Source organism: Poecile atricapillus, chromosome 2, assembly GCF_030490865.1.
Source record: "Poecile atricapillus isolate bPoeAtr1 chromosome 2, bPoeAtr1.hap1, whole genome shotgun sequence".
Taxonomy (NCBI): Eukaryota; Metazoa; Chordata; class Aves; order Passeriformes; family Paridae; genus Poecile; species Poecile atricapillus.
Genome location: NC_081250.1, coordinates 61,158,776 through 61,182,595, shown reverse-complemented (window position 1 = coordinate 61,182,595; position 23,820 = coordinate 61,158,776). Strand labels below are relative to the sequence as shown.

At 38.9% G+C, this 23,820-nt stretch overlaps 1 protein-coding gene across 3 annotated transcripts in view; it reads left to right on the top strand.

Annotated features, from left to right (window-relative positions):
• Positions 1 to 22,609, top strand: part of E2F3 (E2F transcription factor 3) — a 41,871-nt gene extending 19,262 nt beyond the window's left edge. For 2 of the 3 annotated variants that reach the window (XM_058833548.1, XM_058833551.1), the window contains exons 2-7: positions 11,097 to 11,208; positions 13,620 to 13,839; positions 14,396 to 14,556; positions 17,030 to 17,142; positions 19,441 to 19,579; positions 20,302 to 22,609. In XM_058833548.1, coding sequence (XP_058689531.1) covers positions 11,097 to 11,208; positions 13,620 to 13,839; positions 14,396 to 14,556; positions 17,030 to 17,142; positions 19,441 to 19,579; positions 20,302 to 20,567 — 1,011 coding nt within the window. In that variant the 3' untranslated portion in view covers positions 20,568 to 22,609. The remainder of the gene's footprint in view (positions 1 to 11,096; positions 11,209 to 13,619; positions 13,840 to 14,395; positions 14,557 to 17,029; positions 17,143 to 19,440; positions 19,580 to 20,301) is intronic. The other variant, XM_058833549.1, reaches the window with a different exon arrangement.
• Positions 22,610 to 23,820: the final 1,211 nt, after the last annotated feature.

The window sequence follows — 23,820 nt, the reverse complement described above, 5'->3', positions numbered from 1 at the left end:
ACTTTAATGTCTTTTCCCCTAGAAATTAATTGCCTGTGGCTCCCTGGATAACCATCTGTTTTCGTTGTTGTCTTGTAAAAATTAGGCTGTCACATCAGTTGTTTTAGATTGTCCTGTGCATGACAGAATTTTCCTAAGTGTGAAAAAGAAAATTATATAGTCTACCAACACTCATTCGCTTCACTTAAGGCCTGCTGCCATCTTGTAATTTTTTTTTTTATTCCCTCTCTGTCAATGAGAATAAGTAAAACTTCCCTATTTGAAATCAGTTTGTCATCATTTTGCCAGCATTCTCAGGTTGTTCTGCTCCATGGTGGGGCTGATGGATTGATAAAATACTGCCAAGGTAGAATGTGCAGTTGTTCTTTGTGACATTACAAAGCATTTCAACCATGGCTATCTCTGTGCCATTTCAGCTGTGTAAGCCGTTGCCAAACTGACCTGTGCAATAAAAGTAAATGCAGCAGCTGCCTACCTTGATGTGGGGAGGGAGGAAGTCATCAGTTTCTAGAGTTTAGCAACCCAGGCTAGGTGAAAACCAAGTTCAGTTTGTAGTCTGAAGTGCTTTGAAGAGAAGCCTTCTGATGGCAGTACCAGCTCCAGATCTGGGGTGGAGGAGGCTGTCAGCCATAACTCGTCTTTAGGTCCCTGCTATCTGTGATTCTCTCCCTTGGTCTCTTCTTGTAATCTTTTATCTATTTCTGCAACTTTCTGCTAATCTGGAATCTCCTTTCTGACTGCTTCTAGGAATAGGTTCTTTTTGTAAACTGTGTTTTCCTGTTTCTTGGGCACTTATTTTTGTTACTCTGAACTCTGGTATGTGGAAGAGGTTATTGTGTTAACTTCATCAAGGTTATGTAAGGATTTTTCTTTTATGCAATGCTGGTAATTTAATTTTTGAAACTATACTTAATTTGCAAATGATAAATCAATCTCTTGTGCAAGTTCAGCATTATAGTTACTTGTAGGTGCAAAAATAACTTATCAGGGTTGATCTATTTGAACAATATTGAGACTTCCCTAAGGTGGACTAGTACTCTCACAATTTACACAATGCACAGCACTATCCTGTATTGCAGTAAATGCTTAGGAACCCATGTTATTTCTCATTGTCTGATTCTGTAAATGCAAATCGTTGCATCTCACCTTGGTCTTCTGAATGTATTTTGTCAACTTGCACAGTGACCTTTGAAAACTAGATAATATTTTTATCACACTAAATGGATTCAAAGTCCATTTATTACTTTTGGGGAATCTTGCTGTATGCTTTTATGCTTGGGGGAACTGGGTTAAGAAAATACTTCAAAATAAAAAGTTTTGCTACCTCAGATCTGATTTCTCATTACTAATCACATTAATTGAAAAAGCAGATAGATGTAAAAGCCATTGTACCTCAGGCAGTGAATTAAAAATATGGAGTCAAGATAGGTGTTGGCCTTTTTTAAGGAAGGATTCACCTGCTTTGGAGATGGGAATACAATACTAATGCTCATGTGCACCTGAGTATTTTAAAACTTTCTACCTTGTAGTTTGTAGCTCTCTGCTGTAGTTTCTGAATTGTTTAAATACGTATTCTTTTTGCCATTAATTTTTGAAAGAATGTACAATTTTGTTGATTCCCTGTGAATTACCTCTCTTTGAGTGAAGTGATGCAGTCCCTTGGCACTGCTCTGGTATAACTTGGTATGGGTATTTTGTATGGAGTACAGGAAGGTTTGGGGTGCCAGGGTGGACATCACAAACCACAAACATGTGTAGACATGAAAACTTGCACTCCAGGAACTTAATTTGTGAAATTCCACAGACATTGTCCTTTCTTGTACATATCCTGTATTCAAGGAAAAGAAAGCTCAAGATGCTGTGGCTTAGGCAGGCAGTTTAGTGAGAGAACTTTGTAAAGCAAGCCCAATCTTGCACCATTACAGAGCACCTCCACTGAGATAGTTCTGCTGTGGCTTTGTGATTGCTCCTCTTCTCACTTTTCACTTTGTATGTATCCAGTCTAATTAATTACATCTTCCTAAAGAGGTTTATCACAATATTCTGTATGTTTTGTAAGTGAGGAATAACACTTTTCCTGGTTCCTGTGTCAATATATATATGCTTGGAATGCTGCTCCTAATTTTTAACCTGTTTATCTAGTGTTCCGTGGCATTTACTGGAATTTCCTACAAGGAAGTTCATCTTATTATATTCTCCAGCTCCCAGTGTCCTTCCTCCCCCAGTCTCAGGGCTTGTTTGTTTAATAGACAATTTGGCAGACAACTGACAGTGTTTGAAAGTTTTTGTTTTCTAAGTAGCTGTGCTAATTTCCACACATAAAGTGGAAGCCACTCAGTGAAACAAATCCAATTGCAATCTTATTTTGAAGTTAATGACTTTTAAAATAAAAAATAATCCTTAAATACAAAAGACAAAAATAGCTCTAGGATGTATTTTGAGACTGATTTGCTTTGCAATGGATTTTCTTTGGGATCAACCATAAAATGATAGGAGAGATTTCTTTCCCTTGGTCGAGTTTGACTTTAGCCTTGCTAGTCAGGAGGCTGAAAGTCTCCTGAAGGGCTGAAACACTGCAAGTAGCTCTGAAGCCACACAGAGATGCCCTATCATACACCATGTGAATTGAACTATCACTTCCTTATTTGACTTACTTTGATCTCAATAAGAAGAGGACCCATGTTGGTGGAACTGTTACATATAAACGCAATATAAAGAAATTACACTGAGAAGTGTCTTATATGGCTGGTCTGCTGTCACATCTTGTCCCCTCTCTGTTTGTGTCCCATCGTGTTCTCCACCCACCACTAGCTGCTTGCCGTGAGTTTGCAAGTTCAGCATCAGGCCCGTTCTGTGACAATCTCGTTTTCTTCAAAGGATGTGCACAGTGAGAAATCACTGATGTGAACCACAACTGAAAATCCCCGAGCTCTACTCTGGGGGCAGCAGCCTTGCCAAGGCGGTGTCTTTGGGAATGGGGTAGGCAAATGGGCTGCTAGCTTTGACACCAGTTTATAGGATGAGGCTGGTGTTAGAGCCTGTTAGCGACCAGGGAATGGGAGGGAGACAATCCTGCTGCATCCAGACACACCCCCAAAAATCTGTGGTCAGGATTCCACACCCCAGATGCTGGTTAGTCTGGCCGCGCTTCTGCATGCGAGGGTTGGCTGTTTGTCTTTACATTTTCAGGAAGTTTTGTCTCTGCGGCTTCCACCTTAACCAAGCAGGTGCAGCTCAGCCCCTGGCAGCTGTTGGGATGAGGGGTTGCATGGAGGTGTTTCAGGACTGCCCAGAGACACACTCGCTCCTCACCTTGGGCAGTGTAGCAGTTGAGATGAAAACTGGGTGCAGTTTCCTGAATACAACTTTTCATATTTCAACGTGAAGTGGTAACTGGGGCTTTCTACCTTAGTACAGTGCAAAGCCATTGCTTCCAGTAAGAAGTAATTGTTTCATATTTGGTGGAAAAATTGCAATAAGAAAGATCTTAGATGATTCATTTCCTATACAGCATAGGTGTAATTCTCTTGGTTTGAGGCCAGAAATGTGGCTTATGCTTTGGTTTATGTCTTGCACAACCGTTGTAATGTCCTTCCTCTTTTAGTGCAGAGAAAATATGAAGTACTGCAGCAGAGCAGGAAAACAAGATAAGCTGCACGTTTTGCCACTGGCTACTATGCTGAGTACAGTTCTGTTGGGGTGTGGGGCTGGTCCCATGGCATTCCAGTAGATCTATGGGCCTAAAATGACTGATGTCAAACAGGGTTGTCCACTTACCTTGGTGTCAGAATTGTTAGCATTGGTGACTGTGAGATAATCTGACTAGAGGGCAGGCCAGGTCACATGAGATATCAGGATGAAAATCAAAGGTAATTAGTACATTAAGATTATAATCCTGCTTCAGTAAAAATGACCTGCTGTGCAGGTGTAGGGAGAAACCACCATTTTTCATTGCTACATTTCAGTACTTTCTTGATTTGGTTCAGGCCACTGTGTTTCATTTAAAGGCCGTTGAAAATGTTCTTCTGTTCAGCCAGGCTCGAGAGGAGAGCGTGAAGTGCCTCATTGGGGTGGCACCGATGCGCAGCGCCACCACCACGGGAGCCAGCTAGCTATGCTCAAACTGCTGAGCGTGCCTGAAAGCTGATGTATTCCTTTCTGTGGGTGTTAGAAACAGCTTTGTGGGATGTTCTGCAGCGACAACTGGGAGGCACTCATGGCGCTTGCATTGCTTCTTCCTGCACATTCATCCCGACAAGGGAAAGCCGTCGCTCAGTTCCTCTGGCTTGGGTCCCACTTTCAAACAAGAATTTGCTGCTGAGAGTTGACCACCCACACTTTTAACTTTTTGGAGCTAAATAAAAGTCATGTGGTTTCATCTTTAGAGTGCTTACAGTTCATGGCTTCCTTGACTCTTGCATACTTCTGAGAGAATCATGAAAATGAAAATTTGATAGAAATAGGATGGGTTAATTAGGCCTTGAAAGAAACCTCACCAGAGTAACATACCAGCCTTCAGCCCTCAGTGTTAAATACCTAATGGGGAGGGGCTGCATATGATCAGAATGTCATTTAATTTGGAAACCGTGATGTGCCTCTTGAATTATATTGAATTATAAACCAAATTAAGACATATAAAAGGGATTTTCTTTTACTGTTCATCTGCATTAAAAACAAACAATTTGACTGTAGCTGAATTAATAATTTCAATGTAAGAACTAGAGAAGAATTTCCTTCAGTCAAAACTATAATAAGCTGAAAAATAACATGATAAGTTAGAAATTGCTAATAATAGAAAGTACTTTTTGGTCCTTTTTAAATAAGTTTCTGTTTTATGAGAAGACATTTTGGGGCTTTTGTGTTTGATTAGAATGATCAGGATGATTTCTGTAAACTGTATTTTCATTTGCTTTAAAAAGATTCTTTAAATTTTACTTTAAATAAAAGCTGCTTGTCACTTAACGCATAATCCTGATGAATAAGTAGCTATTATTTCAGACTCCTTTTCTGCCTTGTGTTGATTTTACAATGTATTTGATTTTTAAGGCACTATTTTTATATATTGTTTTGTGTTCTTTTACCTCAGTCTTATGAATGACTATGAGTAAATCTGAATTTTGAGGTCATTAAAAGTTTTCATTAAAAGTGCCATTCCTGATCTTGTTCCTTTGTATGGGACTGCCTACTTTGCATAGGGAAGACCTAGGAGGACTTACAGAACTTTCCTTTTAAGGACACGTTTTGTTGTCTTTTGCATACAAATATTTTAATTCACAGCTATTTCTTTATTTTCTTACTCTTTCCTTAAACCTCCTCTTAAATGTTTTGTACTGTCAGAGTTAACTACTGAAGCCAAGGGTAGTATGGTACAAATTACTAGTATCTGTGTATAGACCGCTGGGCTAAATATTTCTTCATGGAAGATGGAAATCCCTCTCCCTTCCAGGAGTTTGAATTGCAAATTTTATTTCTGTTGAGAAATTAGGTGGTGAGTATGAAATGAGTTGTCACTATGAGTTTGAAGGCAGGAACTCTGGTGCTCCTCTTGCATCTTTTTGCTGACCTTGGGTGTTTCTTTGCTTGTGAGCTGACCCTTCCTTACTGAGAGCTCCTCTGCTTTCCTCTCTGTGCCTCTCCCTATTTTCCAGTCTTCCCGAATGTTTGCTGTGCCCTCAGCTGGGTGCAGCCCTCTGGCAGACACTCATGGCTCTCCACATACCAGGGTTTGTTCATTTGAGTGTGTTCTAAACGCTCAGCCTGTATCCCTTCATTCAGTGGAGACATTTCCTTAGTGTATGAATATTTCTCTGAATATTTCACCCCAAGGTGTCTTTTTCGCTTTGCTTTTTCTCTCGTATTCCTTCCTCATCAAGCTCCAGTTTAATTTACCCTTTCATGTAATATACTTGCTTTCTTCTCTGCAGCTCCTCTGGAGCAACTTTCTACAGTACATGCCTCCAGAACCTCAGCTTTTAAATTGTATTTTTAAGTGAGTGCTTAATTTAGAAAATGTGGAAGAAGAAAGCCTGTGCAAAGTGTGTGGGGATAGGTAAAGAACCCATGCTATGGGTTCCTTGCTGGAGGCAAAATTTATCTGTGCTCGCTGGAAAGGCTTGCATCCCCTCCCCAGTAATATCAGCATTGTGGTGACATACAGAAAAGCTGCCATGTTATCTGCCCCTAGCAATTGTAATGTCTTCTAGAGACTTAGTCTCTTGCCAGGCTTAGTCATCGTCCCTGGATTAACTTGCCCATCTTACTCCTGGCTCTGAGACACCCACAGCTGAGCCCTAAGACACATTTCTCTGACTTGCTGCTTAATTCACTGTCAGCTATCACTTAATACAAACAATTTATTCCTTGACATGCTTCTTCGTTTCCAATCTTCCTGTTTTTCCAGCACAGTCGACCATAAACTGGAGTTTCTTTTCAGCTCCTCATCCCATTTTGTTTGAAATAAGTTTTTATCTTCTGTCCCCATCTCAGCAGGCTTTATCCTAGGTTACTTTTGTTCTCATTCTGAGGTCAACTTTTGTCCTTTTGTATTTAAATCAGACTGCTGCTCCTCAAATACACCTTTGAATGCCTGCTAGGGGAGCAGAAGATGTTGATATGTCTCAGGACCTCCAAGGAGATGGAATGTGCAGAGCCTGGGACACCCAAGAGCTGTGACAGGAGTTTGAAGTGGAATTTGGCACTTCACACTTGTAGTGAAAATGTACTGACTGCTCTTTTCCAAAGTGCAAAATTTAACTCTAAATTAAATTTAAGGTTTTGGGGTAGTGGAATATGCCCAACTCAGATCATTCTTCTAACAAGTTTTATGTGCTTGCTGAAGCCTAATGGGTGCAGCAATATTTCAGACAAAAGATTTTCAGAAGGTAGCACAGGTAATGTAATTTTTCTTCGGTCTGTCTCTTGCAAGCAGCTCAATGAACTTGTGTCCAGTAATAAAACTGAGAGACATCTAGAAGGATGAATTTCAGTGTGCCTAGTTTGGCAAAGTTATTCTCCGTGATTTTATCACTGAAAAGATTTAGAGAGTGTTTTGCTGCTTTTCCCCTCAAACTTAAAAATATAATTCTCTGAGAAACTAAGGCTTTGGTTGGATATGATGCAGTCCTCAAAAACTGGTGTCTGCCCCACTTGAGCACCGTGCTCTGCTACCTTGACAAAACCCTGGGCTGGCTCTTTCCTGATGCTTAGCACTTACTTGTCTGTTACAAGGTAACACTCTGAATTTTTTTTTTTATTTCTAATTGTTGCCAGTTTTTTTCCCCAAGAGCTGCAGTTGATTGCTGTGTGACAGAGAATCTGCTCAAATGTCAATCTGGTGCCCCAAGGGGCATGGGTGGGTGTCACACCACTTCTCAGCAGCTCTCAGCGCATGCTCATCCCCCACTAGGGAAAAACCAGCAGAAAAATAATTTCTGTTTCGAGGCAGGACTGAGTTACTGCTGGTAGGGACCTCTTGAACCAGCTTTCTGTGGGGCCTGATGAGGACATCAATCAGGTGCTGCCTGCACCAGGAGAGCAGGGATGGAGGGAGGACGCAGGAGAGGTGGTGTCAGCAATCTTAGAGACCCAGGTAGCCATGAAGTCAAACCAGCCCATGAAGGGGAATGGGCTATAATTTCCTATTTGCACCTTTTCCATCCCTTTTTTCAATTAATTACTACTATATTTGATCCTTCTCTTCTATATAAGCATAACTGCCTCCAACTTCCTCTTGGAACTTAATCCATGAGACTGAGTATTGTAAAGTAAACTGCATCAGGTCCTGTGTACTTGAAAATACTTAGATTATCCTAGGAGTTTTAAAACGATTTTCCTCTAGAGACAAGTGTTCTTATTAAAGACATTCTTGAGGGTTTGCCTCTAATGTTTATTGTGGTAGCTATCTGGGTTTCTTTTTTTTAAAAAAAAAAAATGTATTGAAGCTGAAAGGGCAAACCTACATAGGACTCAAGATGCCACCAAGTTTTTAGTGGTCTGCACTGAACAGTGGTCTATAATTGTATTTATACCAGGGATTGCTCATAGTATTGGAAGAGAAACTTGAGTTAAATCAGTTGATGCCACAATTTTTAGGTCTGGAGCGAGGGGTTAGGTAGGTGTCTGGTTTAGCTTAATGGGATGCTTTCCTGTTACTTTTGTGTCTCTTGCTGGAATGTATCAGTTTGTGGCTTACCTGTCTCATAGTTCCATGTATTTTGTGCACCTTTCACTGTCCCCCTGAAGAATCTGACTTCCCATTTCTTGTGCTCACATTTCATGTCACTGAGAAATTTTTAGTCCCTTTGCCTCCTATCTGTCCCTGTCATTTGTGATGCTTTGTGCTGGTGTCTTTTGGCTTTTTACTTCTTAGCAGGTCCCTCATACCATGTCAGATGGTTGGGCATGTTACGATTGATCAAGTAGTGCAGGAAGGACAAATAATACTAATTTGCATAAATAGTGCAAATAATGAATATAGTGCTGTAGCAAAAATTAATGACACAAATCAAGATATTTTTTAAAAGGCTCACTGATTCTGCTGATCACAGATCTTGAGATTTCTGAAGAAAAGTCAGATATCGGAAGGCACTATGAATAATTTTGGAGATGGGAGAGAAGCTGTGAGTCACGAAAGATCTCTAGTGCAAACAAAACAGCGCTAGGAAATCTTTAGTCTGTAATTCATGAAAGAAGAAATTGAGAGAATACACCACTTCAGTCCTACATCTTATCAGTTATGAAGTTTGTAAAACAGGAAGGGGAAGCGAGCACTTGCTGAGTGACGTGTAACATCTGGCCTGAAATTAAACATTCCTCAGGGTTTCCTAAAATTGTCTGTCAGTAATCAGGATCTTTTAAACTCCACTAAAATATTTTGCTCTGTACATCTACCAGGTTTCCTGTATGCTTTGTACCCTAAAACCCAGCTATCTTGTAGAGCTCTCTTTGTCATGTGGTATTTTTTTCACTAGCCCTACACTGTAGGTGCAGCGTGCAGGTGAGCCTGACAAGAGTGTGTTGTTTGTACCAGCCCCAGTGCATGCAGGCAGGTTTTTGCTGCTCTGTGCAGCCAAAGGAGGATGCTGTCTGTGTTCTCTCTGAATGTTTGAAGTTCATGGGAAAAACTTATACAAGTCTTTAACCACGAAAACAGAGGCAAAATACTGTTGTTTGTGTCTTGCAAGCAAGTTGAGACAAAAAGTTTTGATGTATAATCCAAACCTAAGTTTTTGTTCTGATGGAGAGAGCTGCAAATCTCTGGATTTTGCGTCCTAAGCATTGCCTCTCCTTCTCACACCTGGTTTTGAGATTCTCTTTTATCTCTAATTGTATCCCTTTGACCTAGTCTTCCCACGCCCTGAATTGTTCCCTTTTCACCCCTCCTTCCTCTGCTCTTACAGTTCTCAGGGTGGAAAAACACTTACATAAAATAGTGTGAAATGTATTTCTCCCTGTGGAATGGCTGTAATCTTAATTTAATCCAATTATGTTGGCTAAACATATTAGCTGGATGCTTTTGTTAACACTTGACCTTTTGGAAATCTGTGTCCTTGGATTACAGAGCTGAACAGAGCAGAGGTGTTTCATGCTATTAGAAGCTGCCACCAGTGGTCTGCTGGGAGTGTGGTGCCAGTGTTGGTTAGAAGGATACAGTTCAGTTTTGCCCTGTTGCCGGTGAATTTTATGCCCCTTCACACAAAATGCGGAGAAGAGTGGCTTGAGTGCTCTGCACGTGCTGTTACACCATGGGCTTGTATGAGTTTCATGTGCTTTAACTTGCCTTTTAATAAGTTTGAGGTTTGCAAGCAGAGTCCAACAGAAAGATATTAGTTAGCTATCCATAAATAAATACATATAAATTAATTTATTTAGAGCCTTCTCTTGGTCATAGACCCAAAGTAAAGTGCATAAGACAAATCCACAATCCAGAAATACCTGTCTACAACTCCATAGCAGAATGCATTGTTTTGTCTTGATTCACTGAGGAGCAAGACATTATCCAGCCCTGTGGGCTGAATCTTAAAAAACAAGCAAATAATGTGCTCTGAATTACTCTACCTAACTGAATGAACAGCATTTTTCAGAAACAGTTGTCTAAACTTGATTAGACATAAAACTTCTTTTTTTTCTTTTTCCTGTGTCTTCCAAGTAATGTGCTTTCTATTGTTAGGATAACAAGTATCCCCAGATTTAATTTCAGTAACCTGAGTGGCAGGGAAGGGTATAGAATTGTTTCCAAAGATAGTATATTGTGTTTCTGTCTAGGAACGGAATTCATATGGGTGATGGTTTTCATTGCAGTTTGTCTGTCTGTTGCAAAGTTTAAGGGTTTCATTCACTATTTTCATTATTCAAGATGAGCACAGCTTTCCTTTGAACTGAGTGCAACATTTAGCTGATTTTCAGGCGTCATCAAATACTACTTTTGCTCCACCTTACTTTTGTCTAGGCAGCACAAGTGCTAGTTAATGTGAAATAAAGGTAGTGGCTGTGCTTTCAATGAGGACAAGTTTTTGAGAGGCAGAGGAGAAGACTGCCAATGCTGCTCTTGGTGTCGTGCCATGTATTTCACTGATGGGAATTTCATAGTTCATTGATCCCCTCAAAGCCATCGTCTCAGATAATGAAGGGGAAAATATAACTTGCACTAGCACTACTTTTGCACAAACTTTGATGGATATAAGGAGATTTTCAAATAAACCTGGGTTCACATATGTGTGGTGCATGAGAGGCTGTCTTTGTTTTTCTTAAATGAAATGTTCTCAAGTGAGGGCCAAAATCTTTCATACCTATTCAAGAAGGTCTAAACTAGACTGAAATGCACCATGCAGTTGTCACTCAGCTCTTCAAATCTAAAACAATTGCTGAGTTTTCAAATAAAAACCTCATCAGCTTAGCCTTTGTGTGACATATTTAAGTCCACCTTAGGGTTCCAGGAAATATTTGGATTCATAGCATGTGGGCTATGGATCTGTACTGATACCTTGCTGTGAAAAACTCACCACTCTCTGCCTTTCCTATAGTCCCAATACTGTGTTTGATAAAGTGAAATATACTTCTTAACAATCCATCAATTAAAAAAATCTCTTTTTTAACAGGCAAAACGAAGGCTGGAGCTAGGAGAAAGTGGCCACCAGTATCTTGCAGAAGGACTAAAGACTCCAAAGGGGAAAGGAAGAGCTGCAACAAGAAGTCCAGATAGCCCAAAAAGTAAGGGAACTTGTAACATGCTGTCATCAGTCTGCATTACCTCTCTTAGGGTGTGTTTATTGCTGTCCTCACCTAGATGGGTATGCAACAAACTCAACCCCCCAGCCGGGCAATGGACAGCAGGTTTGCAGCATGCAGGTGTTGCTGCAGAGCTGTTAAGAGGCTGCAGAGGCTCCTGGCTGCCAGGTGTGTCTCTCTGCCTGCTGGGCAGCCTGCATTCTCTCTGCCCAGGGCCTCCCCTTCAGCCAAGGACATGATGTTGGGATGCTTAAGAGAGGTGGATGCTGAGGAATGAAGGTGGCATGATGGGATCGAATGCACAGTTGTTAGGCAAAGCTCTTCCTTGTCAGGCCAGCCTCTTCCTTCACTGCTGGAGTTACAGCAGCTGGCTGCCAGGGCTTCTTTCCCTGGGCAGGGATTTGGAAGGAGTGCTAGCTGTGCCTCAGCAGCACAATAAATGTTCTTTGTGGTATCCGGGCTGCCTTATGTCCCTGCAACTCTGGATCCTGCCACTGCCTAGTTGCTCTAAGTACTAATTTTTGCACATCTGCATTGCCTTGGGCAGTGGACTTCTTGCAGCAGAAGCTGGGGGCTATAGCCTTGCTGCCTTGTTTGGGGGATTTTCAGCAGGAGAGTTAGGCTGGCAGAGGGAGCCACATGGGGCAAGGAGAGGATGGGGGCAGAAGTGGTAGTGATGTCAGAGCAAGAGATGCCAAAGGGTCCTTCCTTACCAGTCTGCTGGTTTCTATTGAGGCAGATAGGAAAAGTGAAATTAGTTGGAAGATACAAACTTAAAGCATAGGAGCAGCTGATTTAATTAAACTAAACTTCATTAAGCTAAATGAAGCCTATTTTAAATTGAAGTGGATTCTCGTAGAAATACTGTTTGGTGCATAGGATGCTGCTGCAGCATTGATAAGCCTGTACGAAGAATTTTGTGCATGATGAGGAGCACAAGCCATTTTAGGTGGGAATCCAGTCACTTCTTGCCGTTACCACTCTAATCCTCTTACTCTTTTCTAAACCCCAAACAAAACCCAGATAAACCAACCACCCTTGTTCTAAATCCACAAGGTCATGTAAATGATGTGAATGAAATTTAGATGAGATGTTGGGAAGAAATTCTTTCCTCACAGGGTGACAAGGCACTGGAACAGGTTGCCCAGAGAAGCTGTGGATGCCTCATCCCTGGAAGTGTTTCAAGGCCAGGTTGGATGGGGCTCTGAGCAATCTGGGCTAGTGGGAGGTGTCCCTATCCATGGCAGGAAGGGTGGAACTAGATGATCTCTAAGTTCCACTTCCAACCCAAGCCTTTCTATGAATATTCTTCCATTTCCCAGAGCAGACAAGCCCTGAATCTACCCAAAGAAATACAGCTAACTGATTCTCTTTGCAAAGGTGCAACATTTTGGTTTTCATTGAAAAGCCATTGTATTCTTCAAAGTATTTCAGGGTAATCTAAAGGTTCACTCTTAGGTGGGATTATCAGTTTTGACTAACTTCTGCAGTTTAATGTATGACCTGACCTTTGAAAACATGGAAAAGAACACCAAATCAGCCCAAGTTCCACCCTGCATAATACTGGAAGAAAATGAAGGGTTTGAGATGTACCAGCCCAGCAGACTTGTAATAATGGCTGGTTCATTTCCCTTGACAGAAAGGCCTTGAACGTCTAGAATTAGAAATCATTCTGATCCAAGCATTTAAACTCTTAAAAGCCCATCTGTTAAGTATATACATGCTGCATTTGTGCATGGAAACCATGAGTTGGTCTAAGCCATTTGCTGACTTCTAATTTAGAAGATATAGATACTCTCTCCTAATTTGAGCATTGCTTGGTTATGGAGCAATGATGATTATAAATCGTATTTTATGTCAATCTCTAATTCACTTGAGTTTTCTCAAGCTGTGGAGTCTGGCACTGATGGAATCTGTCATTGTGTTCACCCACTGAAGTACACCTAAGTCCTGCTTAATTGCATATGAAACACATATCTCACATGAGGGGGAAATCAAACCTTGATGAAAGCTGGCTATCAGTCTGATGAAGGAGAATCACAGGGGATTTTTTGGCTTTACTGCCAGGATAAATAGATACTAAAAATACTATTATGAATTCATACAGTAAAAGCCTAAGCAGAATATTGCTATATGTATCTGTCAGACTACTGGAAATATTTGCATTTTAAAAAACGTATATATTTGCTCACATACCTGTGACTTTTGGAAAAGTACATCTTGAAATACAAATACGTAGCGGTAAGTTGTGTCTTAATGCAGAGGTATGAGAGATTTCTTTAGTAAAAATGAAAGAAGTAACTGTAATATATATAATTTCAGTTTTGGTTGCTGCTTTCGGAACCAAAATGAGAAAAAAATTATTTAACTTTCTTTTTCATTTTCCTTCCAAGCTCCAAAATCTCCTTCAGAAAAGACTCGGTATGATACATCCCTTGGCCTTCTCACAAAGAAGTTCATTCAGTTGCTGAGCCAGTCTCCTGATGGGGTCCTAGATTTGAACAGAGCAGCAGAGGTCCTCAAGGTGCAAAAAAGGAGGATTTACGATATCACCAATGTACTGGAAGGCATCCATCTCATTAAGAAAAAATCCAAAAACAACATTCAGTGGATGTAAGTATTCATTATCCTTTTCTATCCCTGCTGGCTGATTTTACTATCACAGGACAGCAGTGTTTTTCTTCTCCCACCTTTCGTTCTAACACTTTGCTCCAAGCAATCATCCAAAATGCCTTCCAACAGGATAAAATTTAATTTTTTTCTTAAGAAAAGTTAATAAAAAGGATTTGTCAGGGAAATTAGAAACTAGCATTTTGTCTGAAAACTGGATTAATTAATTTACTTCTGCATGTAGAGTAAGTTTTAGGTATGTATCTCTACCTACTGCCTTCCTTGAGATTTTTTTAAACTGTGGTTAGATACAAAATTTTGGAAGTAGTTAGAAATATTCAACTCTTACATCTTGGTGGCAGTTCCAAAATGTGTTGTTGTGATAAAAAGATGCTTTTTCTGGAAAGCGTAGTTTATGTTGACTCGCTAGGGGTGGGTTTAGGGAGAAAGGACTAAGAACCTGATCTGCAGTGTAAAATCCTGTCTCTCCCCTTTACCATGGTGTTAGGGACAAATTTTGCAGAAGCTGACTGGGTGTCTTCCTTCCCCTTGTCTGCAGGGGCTGCAGTCTGTCAGAGGATGGTGGGATGCTGGCGCAGCGCCAGGGCCTCACGAAGGAGGTGACCGAGCTGACTCAGGAAGAGAAGAAACTGGATGAGCTAATCCAAAGCTGCACCCTGGACCTCAAGCTGCTAACGGAGGACTCAGAGAATCAGAGATATCCTTTTTCCCAAAACCTCAAAGGTGCTCAGCCTCCTTTGCTGTGCCCTCTAATACTAGGAAACTTCCTCTGTGTGATGTCATAGAAAGAAAGCATCAGAAGATTCTTGAAGTTGGAAAGGTTTTAATGTAGTTTGATATAAAAGCTACTTAAGCAGCTTGAACCTGTAATGCTTCTGGAATGTGAAAAGGAAAATTAGAAAAGGTGATTCATGAAGGAGACTGTTAACATTTGTGCTCACACAGAGTAGAACCAAGAACCTTTGATTAATGACTGATGATATCCAATAGCCTTGTGTTTTTTTCAAGCCTAGAGAAAACCAGTTTTATGTGCTCAGAAATTATAAAGACATGAAGAGAAAGTCTGATAAAGTAACAGATTTGTTTAGTCATTACTTTTTTTTTATTTATTTCACTTTAAATTGTTATGTATATAAATTACAGGCACAGAGAGGAAAATAAAGTTGAGGTTTGGTTCCTGAAGTCTGGTCTGAAACTTAAGTCTGAAACTTGCAACTGATTCCTCTGGTTAGAGAATCTATAATAAAATATAGATAAAACTATGAGCTCTCAAGATACCTTAGGCTGAATTATTTAATGCAATAGGAAAACTAAATTGCATAAGGTTCATATGACTTATTTTAGCTGTTAATGCCCTTTGTAATTAACCAGTAGTCATTTTCCTTAGATTTCCCACCTATTAGCAACACAAGAAAGCATTTTATTAAACACTGATGTGAAAACTTATTACAATCTGTAATAAGTAGTGTTTAAATAGCATCAAATAAAGTGGATTTATTCTCTGTTCTGAAGGACAGGAAATAACTATTGGAGTACCAGTAAAAAGTACTTGAACTATGTGAACATTGTCTTTTGACTGGATTTTATAGACATTTTCATGTAACCAAAGATCAACAAATGGTATGGGATGTAGGATCAGCACTGCCTTCAGCTAAGAGCATAATCCATGAAGAGACATAAGCAAGACAAAACTGACCATGGCAGTTCTCAATTTTTGTAGCACTGAATCCTGTAGGGGTGAACTCTACCTTTGCAAAAACAGGTGGTAAAAGCCTTGACAAAAGCCATTTGGGTGAAAGATGATGACCTGTCTCTTTGCCTCTTGGATCTGTTTGATCCAGGATAGAAGCAAGATGTATTGGAGCTTGGGCAGTCTGTTCTGCTGTACTGCTCAGTAACAGCACACATTTATACCACCAAAAAGTATAAGTCAGATATCTAAGTTTTTTTATTTCTCTGGCATCTTTGGTACCTCAAAGATGACAAAACTAAAGAGCTGGAACTGTATGCATGTGATCATGGTTATTTCACAGTTTTTTGTCAAAGCCAAAAGCACTTTGATACTTCAGTTACATGGGTCAGTACATGAGGCTTCATCATGTAGTAACTCCCAGAACACTGGCATTTTGACAAATACATGCTGAACAGCAAAATATTCATATTTATTCTGTGCTTATGCAAGAATTGACATTCCACACTCTAGAGGCTTAAAGTAGCTGCTTAAACATGCTTTAAAATATTTTTATATAATATAAATTAATATACAAATTTATGAATGTTGTATAAATGTTTATGTATTTATATATCTTTTGTATATGTTCTATGTATTATATATTTATGTTTGCCAAGCCCCTCAAATTTAAACTGAAATTAGGATTTTTGTCAGCCTGAAGAAGAGGGAGTTTTCCAGGGAGACCCTATAGCACCTTCTAGTACCTATAGGGAGCCTGTGGGAGAGGTGGAAATGGAGTTTTTGTAGGGACATGTAGTGGCAGAACAAGGGGAAATGGCTTTAAGCTGAAAGAACGTGAATTTAGATTAAATATTAGACAGAAATTCTCTACTGTGTGGGTGGTGGGGCAATGGGGCAAGTTTCCCAGAGAAGCTGTGGATGCCCCATCCCCGGAATTACTCCAGGCCAGGCTGGATGGGAGTTTGGGCAACCTGGTCTAGTGAAAGGTGTCCCTGCCCATGTCAGAGGGGCTGGAACTAAATGATCTTTTAAGGTCCTTTCCAGCCCAAGCCATTCTAAGATTCAGTGATCCTGTATATGCAGCTCTATAGCATGCATGCATAAATTCCTATACACTTTTTCAGTGATTTTCAGCTCTCTGCATTTTGATAGCAAGTGCATAAAAATTTTTGCTTCATGGAGTCTGTGAGTAATTTCAGGTTCTTGAATGTTAGCTTATGTAGTTTCCTGCATATAGAGGAGGAGAGAAGCACTCAGCACAGAGAATCCCTTTTGTTCACTGAATAGTGGCCCCAGCTGTTACATCAAGGGGAATTTCTCACAGGGCTTCATGGCATTCACAGTGTAGAGAGCAGAAAACCTTGGGCTAAGAGCTATGTTGCATGAGAAAATGGAAAAATAATTCAAAGACTTCTGCCTCTTCTAATAGTCTGAGTGTATTGTAACCTGGGATGGAAAATTCCTTAACAGTGATTACATTAGCTTATGTGACGTATCAAGATATTCGAAAAATTAGTGGCCTTAAAGACCAAACTGTTATAGTTGTGAAAGCTCCTCCAGAAACAAGACTTGAAGTGCCTGACCCAGTGGAGGTAAGGAAAACTTGGCATTTTCTGCCAGGTTATATACAGTTTTTCTACAGATGCAGCGTCTCTTGAGTCTTACTGTGACACGTGCCCAGGTACACAGTCCTGTATTCTTACAAATTTTAGGGATGTTTCTGTAGAAAAGGAAGGGGAAACTTTAAAAATCAATTTACAGAGAAAAATTGTTATTTGTTCCTTTTCACTCACTTTAAAATTCTTCAGAGTAATCCACACCATTTACAGATATTTTCTTTTGCCATGCTTTATGTAAAGAAAAACTTTCTTGACAATAGGAATTTCCTTGGTTTCTAACAATGTAAAATCTTTCACAAGAAATTCAACTTTCTTATTTTAGTTAAAAAGTTAATGGATAACTCAATGCCTTAAGCATCTTGATGACTAATAAAATTGATATCCTAATTTATTGAAACATGTTTCCATGTGGGACTTTCTTTTCTGAGGTATTACAGTTATTGTAGATGTTTGTGTTTTAATCCTAGAACACATTCTTGCCCTTCATTCTTTCATCATCATCTTTGCTTCATTGACATTTACTTTAATTCTCACATGTGAAGACAGACTAAAGTATGTTGGGAAAATGGGAATTATTGACAGGAACTGCTGGTTTAGAGATTCTAAAAATGTACCTAATTTCTTCATTCAAGGAGCAGCTAGAGATGGGGCTAACCCCACAAACATTGCTAATGTTATGTTCATACCTGTGCATTGATCCTTCATCCCTACACTGGGCCAGTGAGCTCAGCCATACCTGCTGCCCTGTGGGGGCAGGAACAGACTCTGGAGTCTTTGTCACTTTTTTTTCCCTAAGATTATTTTTAACTTGGTTAGACCAGTTATGGTTTCCATCCTTCTTTTTTTCTTTTCTTTGCCTTTGTCCTTACTTTCCCCTTTGAACCTTGTTGCAGGTTTTGGCAGGAAGAATAAATCATTTTTCTGCAATGAGAAAAGGGTATCTTTTGCCAGTATTCATAAATATATACTGTTATTGTTGTTTGCTTTCCTGTTTCTTTCCCCTGGGTATTATGCTTTGATTTTTAATTCAGTGAAATCAGGCAGGCAGAGAGAGATGCACACAATCATTAAAATTAGTGCTTAGACCTCCCTTATCCTCTAAACCCACCTTACTTAATTTTCAGCTTCAGGCAGTAAGGTCCTATTTCGTTCTGTCACATGCAATTACATTTCAGTGTTCTTTTTTTTTGCATACCTCAGTCACTCAATAGTACCTTCCTTCTTCAACTCCTGCTCTTCCCATCTCCTTTTTTTCTAATTATCTGTAGCATTGCCCGAAGTACTCTTAACTGTTTTCTCTTCCCTGGCAAGCCCCTATTCAATTGCTGTTCTCTGTATTTGTAAATGCTGTCTATAATGTTACATAACTGTCAGAACCTAAATAATAAGAGGAACATTTTGTCAAAGGGCATAAAAGGAAGTATTTTAAACAAGTTTGCAAAGAGGTACCTGATGCCTGTATTTTTGCTTGTTAGAGAACTATTGATGCAATACAGCAGCAGCAGGTTTATTTATAACCAGAGTAATTTATGGTTTTCCATCATAATGCAAAGAGTAGCTTTGCAGGTTTTATGTACGTGGGTCATGTTGGTTTGTTGCATCAGTTTGTGAAAGTTAAGAAAAATGTAATTTCTTGCAACAAAATAGCAGTTCCTATTCAGAACCAGCATCAAAATCACTGCCTTGAGGGGGCAGAAGGACTTACATGAGTAGTTTGGGTGAAGAAAATGGCATCTGGTTTGGTTTTTTTTTGTTGTTACTTGGAAATGTTGCCTGATAAATAGGTGAACTTACATATAGATATTTGAGTTCAGTTGAGTAGGTGGTGAAGGCTTTTGGGAGAGTAGGAAAGATGTTTTGGCATCTTTTTAAAGCAGAAACATTTATACAAATGCATCCACTATTATTGTTATGAATAATAATAAAACCTGTGACTTGCATCCCACAGTTCCATCCCATCAGAATGCTCCAGGCTATTGTGGTTGTAAGAAGATGTTCAGAGTTTAATCCTTTATGCCTCCCTTCTTATGAAATTGGTGGGATTTTGATATTTGTGTGCTACAGTGGGAAAAGTTTTTATGTTCTAGTCTGCAAAATATATCAGCCAAGCTTTTCACATCATGAAAGAAAAAAGGCTCGGTGTTCTTTTCAGGTTCTTTTGGTTAGTAAAACTGTACTCAAACACTCACAACCTAATAAGACTTTACTCAGTATCATCAATATTCTGTTGTTTTCATTGGTGTAACCCCATTCTGATGTTTGTTTTGTTAGCAGAGTGCATTGATACATTTATCTAGTACTCAAGGACCTATTGAAGTTTATCTGTGCCCAGAGGAAAACGATGCTCTCAGTCCAATGAAAACCTATAGTCAGGACCACAATGGAAATATTTCCAAAACCATTTCCAAAGGTAAAATTATTTCTTTGCAATACTAATAGCCTTTCTTCAACGTCACATTCAAGGTTTCAGTTTGAACTTTGAATTTCCAGCTCTTTTTCTTTGGCTTTGTTTTTCTAAGAAGTGAAAAGTTAAGGTATCAATTTTTCACTACATATTTCTGGTTTATATAGTCAGAAGTAAGTTTTCCTTTGCATTATTTGTTAAAAGTAAGTTCCCTATTTTCATATCATATGTAACCAAAGTGTGTGTAATACTGAAGAAAAAAATAATTTTGTTCATTTTAAGTGTTTAAATAAAACAGTAGCAGTAAAGATCCATCTCAATACCAGAGGCAGAAATCTCAGTGTATGGGTACATGTGAAGCTACATTTCTTCACTGATGACATCTGGTACCTAGAAAATTCTCAGTTTTGACAGTGAACTCCACTGAAAAATGGGCATCTCACTATGTTTGATTTATTTTCCCCTGTAGTTTAAATCTTGTAAGATAACTTTTTAATAGAAAAGTCAGAGATGATGGCAACATGATCATTTTTGAGAAGCCCTTTGTGACACATCAAAAACAAGCTAGGAATTATATGGAGGCCATTTTTTTATTGTTGAACTGATGCTTTATGAAAGACCCTTTATGTAGTGGTTACTTCATTTGTGTGTTACTTTGATGTGTGTCTGATATTTCTACCGAGATTAAATGTGACATCTTTTATTTTTTTCTCTCCCTCCTGTCACAGAAGTGGCTTCTGCTAACTCAGGACAAGGTGACTGCTCAGTAAATATGGCAACAATATCTCCACTGGCTTCTCCAGCCAACCTTCTACAGCAGACCGAGGACCAAATTCCCTCAAACTTTGAAGGACCATTTGTGAACTTGCTGCCTCCTCTGCTTCAGGAAGATTATTTGCTGAGCCTTGGGGATGAGGAAGGCATCAGTGACCTCTTTGATGCTTATGATTTAGAGAAACTTCCTTCCCTGATGGATGAATTTATATACAGCTGATTGTCTTAAGTGCTGTGCATATCTAAACTATGTTTTTAATGGAATCAAAAAACCTGCCGTCATTCAGACTTGTCCTCTACTTACCATAAAATAGCATTATTAAATAAACTAGGCTCCTGAGCAGTGCTGATATTTTAATTGAATACTCCCTATAATACCATAAGAAACAACAGAAGGCTTTTACAGCAGAGCCTTCTCCTTGACCCCGAGCTCCAGTGCCTTGCGAGTCAGCAGGTGCAAGCAGGTGACCGTAGATGTTTTGTCTTCACACTCCCCCAGTCTCTGCTTACCGTGACAAGTGGGCTTACGGAGAAGGGCTTCATGAACTGGTTTAGTCCTAAGTAACAATTTTGTAATAGTATTTCAGGTCGTGCCTTCTGCAGAGAATGCATGTCTTTTGAGTGTCACAACATGGATTGTACATGCAGTGAACGTAAATATGAAGTAAATGCAAAAGAGTGGAATGGGATTCTTCAGCTACTTGTGGGAATGTTTAAATTGCTGTCATAATGCTCATTTTGAGCTGTGTATATGTCTCATTATGAGGTCAAATACTTATGTCCTTAAAAGCTTTTAATGAAAATACAATACACTGTAAATGTAGTGTATATTGCAGATATTGAAAAGTATAAAGTTCTGCCACTTCTCGTAGTAATCGCAGATTTTTAAAAATGCTTGTGTGTGTGTGTGTGTGTGTGTGTGTGTGAAAGTAGTTTTTGTTGGTTGTTTTTTTTAAACTAGAACGAAGATGCACAGTTCAATTTTACTGCCCCCAGTGTGCATTAGAACTGGTACAAGAATTTTCGTGGTACTAAGTGGGGCTTCATGTTAAGTGCCTACTAGAGATGCACTGTGGGTTTTTCCCTCTATGGAAAACACTTATGCCAAGCTTTGTTTGTTCAATATATGATATTTATCTCAGTGGGTTAGCTTCATCTGCTTACAGCTTTTTATAATTCTCTTCGCCAGCAAAATGGAACTAATTTTTTTCCAAAGTACATAACTGTAAGTACCACATCAACTGAATTGCATTTATTTTTTGAAGATCTTTGCTAGTATAGTATAGTACCAATATTTATTTTTTGAACGTCAGAGGAATTCTAAGAAGTCTTAAATAATTTTTTTTTTTCTTGAGTGTAAAATATTTTGCCATGTTCTGGGCTAAATTAATGTAATGTTGATTAGATGATGCCCATATAATCTTTTTGTTTGCATTACTGTTGTGCTTATCTGACATACTCAGAATATTAGTACTATTTGTACTGTAGGAGAATATTATGTATGCAGGTTTTCTGGTACCATTGAGTTGCTGCTATGAAAGCTCACACACGAAAAGGCAGGAAGTCACAGTACTAATATGGAAACTGTATGACTGTGTGGGTTTTGGAATATAACAAATGTATAAAGGGCAACACATAAAGAACTGTTAAACAGTGTTAAGTGTGTGTTTATATGTACAAATGTTTGCATAGATCATTCAGCAGTTGTATTTAATTTGATATATGTTCTCAACTCACACTTTAGTTATCTAGCAGTTTTGTACAATAGACTTAATTTGTAAACACTGCCAGAATATTTTCTATCTGGTTTGTAATTTTTTAAGAGTTTTTTTAGATGTGGATCTGTAAATAAAATTGTAGTATTTAAAGTTTTCGTCTTGTGGAAGAGGAAAGTAAAAGTTGTGTGAGCATGAAGATTTGCGAGACAAAGGGGCACTTTTGCGAGGGAAGAGAAAATGAAGACTAACACAGACCATCTTTTTTATGTACAAATTAAACACTTGTCCCAATGTGTGTGGGCAAAATACTAATCTAATTTAGCTTTGCATTGTATGCTAGTTTAAAAAAAAAAACAAAACAAACCTCTGTAAAATACTGTAAAAAAAAAGGAAAAAAACAACAAAAAAAGCTTTTATGGTGAGTTTTGTAAATAGATTTATTAAAGGGTGACATGTTCTCTAGCTGTGATCTTACAACTTCAAATGGATGTAATTTGAATAAATTTTGTATGGTAATGAATCAATAAAAATGAAATTTTTTAAAGACTTTAGATTTGTATACAGCTATTTAAATTTTTCTTACTCTTGGTGCCTGCCATATTGTTTCTTGAAACCTGTTACTGTTTTTGTTATTAGTGCAAACACTCACTTGACACCAGATAGTTTCAATCCTGTTTTCTTACGATGTCAACAATAAGTTCAGTGGGTTTTTTTAAGCCAGAGTGAAACAAGAATAAAAGACATGTTAAGAGACACAGCAGGTGATCCAGAGGTTGGGATAATACAAGTTTATTTATTCCCTCTTCTCTCGTATGAATTAGGAACAGACTTCTTGCAAACTTCATAGAAATGGTGTTATTGTAGGATTAAATCACATGAAAGCAGTTGTTGAGGATCTGCTTAACCTTTCTACTGATAATTCTCCAGAAGTTTCCTAATAGTAGCTTTGAAAAGAAGTTGTGTTTTCTTGAATCACTTCCAACAGTCCCTTGTGCCAGACCTATATTTACGAACTCGTACTTCTTTTCTGGTATTGGTGCTGCACCTTTTTAGATACACAGCCATCTATCAGCTGGAAAAAAAAAAAAAATCAGGATAATAAAATAACAATAATATGGTTGATTGCTTAAATGTTCTACCTCTGAGCAAGTAATTTGTGTCTTGTCAACTTCCTGCACACTAGGAGAAGGCTATTACTTTCTCGTGCACCTGTACATATTCAGACATCTGCACACAGCAGTACTGAAAGGAGTATTACAAAGATCTTTCCTATATTCTTAATAAATAGTAAAGAATATAGGCTAGATGGCTGTGTTTTCTGATTTCCCTTCAAAGCAGAGGTGGCAGTAAATATCTGCTGTACCTCCCTGGCCTGTTCTCAGTTTTTCTATTCTGCAGTTGCCATAAGCATTTCTTTATTTGCCCCTAGAATCTGCTACTGATTACTAGTTTTCATGTCATTTTCCCCTCTCCTGCTTTCTGTAGCCGCTTTGCAAACTTGGAATGTGCTGAGGTGCAGGATAAAAAAAAACAAACCAGCCAGTTAAAATACTAATTCCTGCTCCTCTAGGCTAGCATGGTGTACCTCAACATTATTCAGTGTACAAGTATTAATTCCAGGGAGGTTTTATTGGGGCCTGTATGAGCTGCATTCCTTGGCTGCCAGCAGATGGAAAAGGTTTTGGAAAAATCTGTCAACATGGCCTGAATGATAGGCAACTATTTATTCCTTTACAGACAGGAAAGGAGTTTGGA